This window comes from Sarcophilus harrisii, chromosome X (assembly GCF_902635505.1).
Source record: "Sarcophilus harrisii chromosome X, mSarHar1.11, whole genome shotgun sequence".
NCBI lineage: Eukaryota > Metazoa > Chordata > Mammalia > Dasyuromorphia > Dasyuridae > Sarcophilus > Sarcophilus harrisii.
In genome coordinates, this window is record NC_045432.1 from 79,693,572 (window position 1) to 79,702,904 (window position 9,333).

Genomic DNA, 9,333 nt, shown 5'->3' on the forward strand with positions numbered 1-9,333 from the left:
AAGATTGGTCATTTGTCAAGGAAAAATGCCACCCGTGGGCTGCAAAAGACAGAGCAAAATGTACCCGGGGGTTAGTGGCTACAGGTTCCGATCCCAGCAAAGTCCCCTGCCGGGATAAAGGCCTAGAACCCTAATGATTCAGGCCAAGTCGATGGCGTTCTCGCTACCATCCTTTGGCCTTTGATCAATTTCCCTTATTTAACTCCCATCTTGCCACAGAGACACCAAATTTCTGTACCAAATACTTTTATTTAAAAGTAACTGTCAACTGTCATCAGTTCAACTGTATTAGTGGGTAACTCATAGAAAACATCAAAGTAAAATCACCAGTTTTAGAACTCCCCAAACCTCTGCCCCGGCTGAGTTGGATAAAAGCAATTTCACTTTTTTCCAGAGGCCACCTCTATATGGAAATAATGGCTTCTAACTGAAGGTAGTTTTGAACAGGGCGGGGGGAAGGAGGGAGAGTTGGAGCTAATATACAGGATCTCAGTATGATTTAAAGATATCTCCCTCCTCCCAAGAGGACAAGGACCAACAAGCACCCTGACATTATACCTCTACAGCCATATAGTTATGGGAATCTGGACAAGTCACAGAACCTCACTCGGCCTATTAAATGAGGGGCTTTTGAAACAGCTTGGACGGTGTTTTATGTATCAGTTCCTTTGATTTTCAAATCAGAAATCAATGAGGGAGCAGCGACATAGGCAGTGCCCAGTTCCATTTAGAATTAGCCTTTTCAAGTTCGGGATGCCACTGAGAAGCTGCTTTCATATATTCTTACCTATATCCTCAACTTCAAAGAGAACACAACATTTAATTGGAAATAAATTCACTTTAATTTTCCCAATTAAATTGCAATACCCCAAGGTGCTTTTTCAGAAAAGGATCAATTAGCTTGTAAACTTGAAAACAAAACATTATTGCCCTATATGGACTGTCCCAGCAGTGAAACACTAAGAACAAAAACAGTCAGCAAAAATCTCAATCTTCCACCCCCCCCCCCCCAATCTTGATGGGAGCAATAAATGAAACTAGTGTTGAGGGAAAAAAAAGGCAGGAATATAAACATGAACATCAACAGCTTTAAATTAGGAGAAACTAACTTAGAAAAGTATTAGCTAACTCTGCTAATGGATTTTAAAGTACAGCAAACAAACCACATTCTTAAGTTTGATTAAGTTGCTTATATAAATTTAAAGTTAGGAGCATGACTTGTGGATCAGTAGTTTTTATATCAAGGGCTTTAAGTAAACAGTTGAGTGCTTCCTGTATTTTACCGCTTTCTTTCAGTTCTTTTCCACGTCTGACAAGAGCCTCATACTCGTCTGTCACGGGGTCTGAACTTGGGTTACGGGCGGCAGTCGCTTGCGGGCCTTCATCAGACGCGCTCGGGTTACGGGCGGCAGTCGCTTGCGGGCCTTCATCAGACGCGCTCGGGTTACGGGCGGCAGTCGCTTGGGCCTTCATCAGACGCGCTCGGGTTACGGGCGGCAGTCGCTTGCGGGCCTTCATCAGACGCGCTCGGGTTACGGGCGGCAGTCGCTTGCGGGCCTTCATCAGACGCGCTCGGGTTACGGGCGGCAGTCGCTTGCGGGCCTTCATCAGACGCGCTCGGGTTACGGGCGGCAGTCGCTTGCGGGCCTTCATCAGACGCGCTCGGGTTACGGGCGGCAGTCGCTTGCGGGCCTTCATCAGACGCGCTCGGGTTACGGGCGGCAGTCGCTTGCGGGCCTTCATCAGACGCGCTCGGGTTACGGGCGGCAGTCGCTTGCGGGCCTTCATCAGACGCGCTCGGGTTACGGGCGGCAGTCGCTTGCGGGCCTTCATCAGACGCGCTCGGGTCATGGGCGGTAGTCGCTTGCGGGCCTTCATCAGACGCGCTCGGGTCATGGGCGGTAGTCGCTAGTGGACCTTCGTCAGATGCGCTCTGGACCAAGTTTGAACAAAACACGCTTTGGAACAATGAATCTTCTCCAGCAGATTCCTCTTCTGAATATTCAATCTCTTGATTATACTCCCCCATTTCTACTTCTAAATACTTGTCTGTATTCTTTTGCTCACTGGCCTCTTCTTCCATATCTTCAACGTGGTCTAAAATCACATTAATAAGCGATCTCCTTGAAGCCAGGGATCTTCTGGAACTTGCAGGAGTATTTTCACCACTACCTATTTCAGGTAAAAGTAATTCACTTTGAGATGTGCTAGCTTTAGGAGTGGAACTAAATTGTACTAACGAGTTTGGCAGAGGGGGCAACATCCCTTCTGTCATAGCATCATCATCATCATCATCATCATCTGAAACGATCCTCCTAGTCTTATATCTTGTTTTCACAGGAAGTATGTTGTCCTCCAGTTCACTTTCTTGATCAGAGAGACTCTCCAACTGTGGATACTTAAAGCTACCCAGTCCTCTAGGAATAGGGGTGAACTCCATGATGTTACTTTCCCTTTCACTGGGTGCCAAAAACTTCTTGGAATGATTCTGTTCACTCTCTGCAGAGTCTTCCAAAAAAAGATTGAAATCACCAGCATACTGCGGTGAAGAATCTAAGGGTTCTTCTTCTAACTTGTCCTCATTTGATGGCAAATTCTCGACTGCACTCGAGTCTGAGTCGGCTATGCAAATAAGGGGAGTATCAAATTCCATAGATTTTTCTGGACTAAAAGGCAGTAAAATCTCAGATTTTGCTGTTCGATCGGGATTTGGCTTAATGTCGACTGCTTTCGTTTCATCGGCTAACTGCTTTTTGCTTTCCCGATTGCTATCTGATAAGATCTGAACGCTATCATCAGAATTATTGACCTTTGATGTCTCCATTTCAAGGCACTCTTCACTGGAAAAAACAGTTATAAGTTCATGATCAGCTTTGTTTTCTGCTATGTCGATATCAGATTCTTTTGCAGACACATCTAGATTCATGGCAGAGAGATCACGTGTTGTTTCATTAGATTGAACGATACTTAAATTTGCCATTCCGGAGCTGAAAGAGTCATTTTGTGTAAGATCAACAAGTTCAGGGGGTGAATGCAAACACGCAGCCTTCGAGTCAGAGCTATTTTTCTTTGCTTTGGAAGATCCAAATTGTTTCGGCCAGCCCTCCTCAACTCTGTTTCTGCCATTGTTTAGTAAGAGCTTGTTATTTTGAGACTCTAATTCAACTAGGAGTTGAGCCTTCTGAACCCTCTCTTGAATATATTGAGACTCCCCTGCCTCAGACTCTTCCTGAACAGACACGTCATGCGTGAACATCAAATCGTGGTCAGAGATTCCTGCTATGCCCAAAGTGTGGAGGTAAGCGATATGGTCTTCCAAGGTTTTATCAGTCTTTCTGTGACCAGCATGCAAAGAATGCAGCTGCACCTGTGTTGGAGAACTCCGAAAATCCCCTATTGTAAAGAGCTCTCTTAATTCTTGCTTGCTGAAATATCTAACGGGGTTTTTTTGATCCCCAGTGGTTTGTCTAATTAACGAGTCCTTGAAAACCTGTCTTCTATATATCTTCTCCTCCACCGTACCACAGGTGATCAATCTATAAACCACAACATTTTCTTTTTGCCCAATTCTGTAAACTCTGTCTACAGCTTGTGCATCGGTAGCAGGATTCCAGCTGGGATCAAAAATGACCACTCTAGATGCCGCCGTTAAAGTGAGACCTACTCCACCTACTTGAGAAGTAAGGAGAAAAACAGAGGCATCTTGACTTTGCTGGAATAAGTCGATTCGTCTCTGTCTTTCCGGAAGCTGAGTAACGGTTCCATCGATACGCAAAGTCTTGAAATTTTCTTTCTTCAAAAGGTGCTCTATGATGTCTAGAAGTCTTCTGGATTGTGAAAAAACGAGTGTCTGGTGTCCTTCATCTTGTAATCTCTTCAGCAAAGCCATAAGGAATATCACTTTCCCCGATTCTTTCATTAGGGATTCTGGAGGTACCTGATCAATCTGGATTTCTGATTGACCCTCTTGATTTTTACCTTTATTAAAGAAGATGCCTTCTTTGAGACCTAACAAACTGCAAGCCCGGGCTGACAGTAACCTCGGGTGATCACATAACTTCTTTAAGATAGTCAGTTCAGCCAAAGGTGACCGTGTTTCCATTAATAACTGTTTGATGTGGTTTAGGGATACAAATTTCCTATATATTTCTTCTTGCAAAGGTACTAAGTACACCCAAATAATCAACTCATTTTTCCTGGAAAGAGAAGGGATTTCACAGACAACATCATCGCCTAGCTTCTTTTCGGGAAGGCTGCTCTGGGCTTTAGTGTTATTTTTCTTTTGTACATCATCTTTGGTCCTCCTGAGAAAATAGGGTTTTATAAGCGTCATTAAGTTTTCAGATATTTTCAGCCCCAGGGCCTTCTCTCCTGAAGTAGCATCTTTCTCCCTAGCCCGAGTAATAGGATTTTCATACTCCATTTTAAAGGTTTTAGAGGTTCCTAGCAAGGATCCCTGGCAAGCAAAGTCAAAGAGGGACCACAGCTCATACAAGTTATTTTGAACCGGTGTTCCCGTAAGGAGAAGACGGTTTTTAACCGGGATGGCCCGGGCAGCGATCGATGACTTAGTTGAAGAGCTTTTAATTTTATGGGCTTCATCAAGTATAAGATAGTCCCAGACAAACTCGTTTCCATCCAACTGAGAAAGCTGCTGCCAGTTGTTGATCACCATCTGGTACGTTGTAACAGCTACCCCATTCTTCCTCTGAATTCTATTTAGATTTCTGGTACGTTCACTCTTGCTAGAACCATGAAAGGTCGCAACTCTCATTCCTGGGGTCCACTTCCCAAATTCTTTGATCCATGTGCTGATAAGGCTGGTGGGCATGATCAGCAGGACGTACTTCACAAGTTCGGCATCAAACATAGCAGAAAGGAAAGCGATAATCTGAATGGTCTTCCCCAGTCCCATATCATCTGCCAATATGCCCCCTTTCCTGTTCTCTTTATACAGACTATAAAGAAAGGCCACACCTTCTTTCTGGTACTCAAAAAGTTGATCGTGTAGTTCGCGATACAGCATCAGGCCACTGTTGCACACGTCGATGAATTCATCATCTCCTTCTTTCGCTATCTCTGCCAGGGCTTCCTCTAGTCTTTGAATTCGGCTCAGAACCTTGTCATTGGGAAACACCTCTTTTGCTAATTTGAAAAGTTTAAGGGCCTCTTCTAGATTGCCATTCTTGGTAGCTTCTTTGGCTTCTTTTACATATCTGTAAATGTAAAAAAGAAAGATACTTGCTATACGCTGGGCATTGGAGGTACAAAGGCAAAGATCAAACTATCCCATCAAAGAGTTTACAATTCACTGAAGGGAAGAACCAGCAGAAGGTGTGGGTGTGGGTGTAAATCAAGAGAGACCTGGTAGAGAAGAGCTCAAGAAAGTCTCATAGGGAGATGAACCAAATCAATTCCAATGGAGCAGTAAAGAACTAAACCCAGCTACACCCAGCAAAAGAACTCTGGGAAATGACTAAGAACCATTACAGAGAATTCCCAATCCCTCTATTTTTGTCCGCCTACGTTTTTATTTCCTTCCAGGCCAATACACCATTTCAGAGTCTGATTCTTTTTGTACAGCAAAACAATGGTTTGGACATGTATACTTATTGTGTATTTAATTTATACTTTAACATATTTAACATATATTGCTCATCCTGCCATCTAGGGGAGGGGGTGGGGGGAAAGAGGGGAAAAAAATGGAACAAGAGGCTTGGCAATTGTCAATGCTGTAAAATTACCCTTGCATATAACTTGTAAATAAAATGAAGCTATTAAAAACAACAACAACAACAAAGAAAGTCTCCACTGGTACCAGAATTGAGTTTTCAAGAAAATTAGGAGAATGGAACACATGGGGGACAAACAGCCTCATGGAAGACAAGAGATATGATGGATTATAGAGTAGATGGAAAGAAATAACATATAAGGCTTTAGAGGTAGATTGGAGCCAGGCTGTGAAGGGGTTCCAGTGATCAACAGAAGAGTTAATAGTTGATCCTATAAGAAATAGTGTGTCATGTTTAACCTATATTGGATTACTTGCTCTCTGGGGGGAGGGGGGGAAGAGGGAAAGAGAAAAACTTGGAACGAAAGGTTTTGTAAAGGTGAATGTTGAAAACTATCTTTGCATGTATTTGGGAAAATACTATAAAATCAAAAAAAAAAAAAAAAAAAAGATTGCCACTGAAGGTTACTGATCAGGGTGATATCATTTTGGTAGCTATGTGGAAGGTGGATTGGAAAGGAGAGAGTAGCAGTGATGAGACTGAGGAGAGGCACCAACACCAAATCTTGGGGTTCGGTAGCAATTCACATATGAAATAATTGATAATTCCTTGACAAAATGTACTTTTATTTCTGAGAAGAGTTACGGACAAAATGAAAAAATAGATAGCAGGAGTGGTAAACATGAAACAGATTTAGGAGAGCAGATAGTTAGCAAGGAAAGGGATTTTACAAGTTCCCCAGTGGAACTCACAATTAACCAGGAGAAAGGCAATACCCCAGGAAGTGGGAGGATGCCATCAACTGGCAAGCTAAAGCCCATAGAGGAATTTAGCACCCTAAAAGAGTTAGGTATAAGGAGAAAGACCCCAAAAGGCTTGGTGGGAGGATGAGACATAGAGGAGGAATGAGGAGAAAGACACCACGAGGCAGAAAGCCACAGTGAGCTGACTCAAAAGGGATTCAGCCAAGATGGGGTAGGCCACGGACAGATTTATAGGGGAAATTTCACCTTGGGGGTCTGACATCATAACTTGGCTTTCTGATTTGATACAGTAAGGTGGGACTACCCAAGATCTCCATAGGGGGTGGGCCTGTAAGGTGAAGCTGATCCCCAACAGTGTTCTTCCCTGCTTGCTTCAAGGAATAATTTTTTTTTATTATAACTTTTTATTGACAGTATATATGCATGGGTAATTTTTTTTTACATTATCCCCTGTACTCACTTCTGTTCCGACTTTTCCCTTCCCTCCCTCCACCCCCCCTCCCCTAGATGGCAGGCAGTCTTATACATGTTAAACATGTTATAGTATATCCTAGATAAAATCTATGTGTGCAGAACCGAACAGTTCTCTTGTGGCAAGAATTGGATTCAGAAGGTAAAAATAACCCGGCAAGAAAAACCAAAATGCAAACAGTTTACACTCATTTCCCAGTGTTCCTTTTCTGGGTGTAGCTGCTTCTGTCCCTCATTGATCAATTGGAACTGAATTAGATCTTCTCTTTGTTGAAGAAATCCATGTCCATCAGAACACATCCTCATACAGTGTTGTTGTTAAAGTGTATAATGATCTCCTGGTTCTGCTCACTTCACTCAACATCAGTTCACTTAAGTCTCTCCAGGCCTCTCTTTATCCTGCTGGTCATTTCTTATACAGCAATAATATACCATAACATTCAGATACCACAATCTACCCAGCCATTCTCCAATTGATGGGCATCCTCTCCGTTTCCAGTTTCTGGCCACTACAAACAGGGCTGCCACAAACATTCATGCACATACAGGTCCCTTTCCCTTCTTTAGTATCTCTTTGGGATATAAACCCAGTAGTAACACTGCCGGATCAAAACATATGCACAGTTTGATAACTTTTTGAGCATAGTTCCAAATCGCTCTCCAGAATGGCTGGATGTATTCACAATTCAACCAACAATGTATTAGTGTCCCTGTTTTCCCACATCCCCTTCAACATTCTGCATTATCTTTGCCCGTCATTCTAGCCAGTCTGACAGGTGTGTAGTGGTATCTGAGAGTTGTTTTAATTTGCATTTCTCTGATTAATAATGACTTGCAGCATCTTTTCATATGGCTAGAGATAGTTTCAATTTCTTCATCTGAAAATTGTTCATATCCTTTGACTATTTATCAATTGGAGAATGGCTTGATTTCTTAGAAATTAGAGTCAATTCTCTATGTATTTTGGAAATGAGGCCTTGATCAGAACCTTTAACTGTAATTCCCAGTTTGTTGCTTCCCTTCTAATCTTATTTTCATTAGTTTTATTTGTACAAAAACTTCTCAATTTGATATACTCAAACATTTCTATTTTGTGATCAATAATGATCTCTAGTTCTTCTTTGGTCCCAAATTCCTTCCACAAGTCTGAGAGGTAAACTATCCTATGTTCCTCTAATTTATTTATAATCTCATTCTTTATACCTAAATCATGGACCCATTTTGATCTTCTCTCGGTGTACGGTGTTAAGTGTGGGTCCATGCCTAATTTCTGCCATTTTAATTTCCAGTTTTCCCAGCAGTTTTTGTCAAATAGTGAATTCTTATCCCAAAAGCTGGGGTCTTTGGGTTTGTCAAACACTAGATTGCTATAGTATTGACTATTCTGTCCTGTGAACCTAGCTTGTTCCACTGATAAACTAATCTATTTCTTAGCCAATACCAAAAGGTTTTGGTGACTGCTGCTTTATAATATAGTTTTAGATCAGGTACAGCTAGGCCACCTTCATTTCATTTTTTTTTTCATTAATTCCCTTCAAGGAATAATCTTATCAGTAGTACTTCAGGCTTTCTCTGCAAACCTCACCTACAGACCCAGGATCTCACCATTAGAGGCAAGAAGACTAACTAGGAACTGAATGAAATAGCCTAAGAAAGAAAGGATGAGGACCTGAACTGGAATGGAAAGAAAACAAATGTAAAAGAGGCTACAGAGAGAGAATTGTCAAGACTTAGCCACTGATTAAATATGGGATTAGAGAGAATGAAGGACTCAAAATCTTGAAGGTTTTGAATTTGAATCACCAGAAGGAAAGCAAGGCACAACAGAAAGGAGTTTGGTTTTGGATCTGAGTTTGAGATACCTATGGGACGGGATATCCAATTTGAAATGTTCAGTAGGCAGTTAGCCTATGGGTGAACACTGTGAAATCAATTACAAGTTACAATTCATTTTGTAATACAAACTGGGCTTTGGGGGCAGCTAGATGGTGCAGTGGATAGAACTCAGGAGGACCCGAGTTCAAATCTGGCCTCAGACATTGAACATTTCCTAGCTGTGTGACCCCAAGCAAGTCACTTAACTCCAATTGCTCAAAGAAGGGAAGGGGAAAGGGAAAAGGAGAGGAGGAGAAAAGAGAGGAGAGGGAGAGGGAGAGGGGTATATAATATATGAGAGGTATATAATATATGTATATGTATGTCCCTCTCCCTCTCCCTCTCCGTGTATACACACACACACAGATACATACTTTTGTCTAATTGTCATCTGGCATGAGGGGTGAAGAGAAAAAAAACTAATTTTTTATAAATATATGATAAAGCTATCCTCTCTCTCTCTCTCTCTCTCTCTGTGTATGTATATATAT

At 42.1% G+C, this 9,333-nt stretch overlaps 1 protein-coding gene across 1 annotated transcript in view; it reads right to left on the reverse strand.

Moving 5' to 3' along the window:
* Nucleotides 1-1,444: 1,444 nt before the first annotated feature.
* ERCC6L (ERCC excision repair 6 like, spindle assembly checkpoint helicase) overlaps nt 1,445-9,333 on the reverse strand; it is a 20,287-nt gene continuing 12,398 nt past the window's right edge. Inside the window, exon 2 of the mRNA XM_031945083.1 lies at nt 1,445-5,216. Coding sequence (XP_031800943.1) covers nt 1,445-5,216 — 3,772 coding nt within the window. The remainder of the gene's footprint in view (nt 5,217-9,333) is intronic.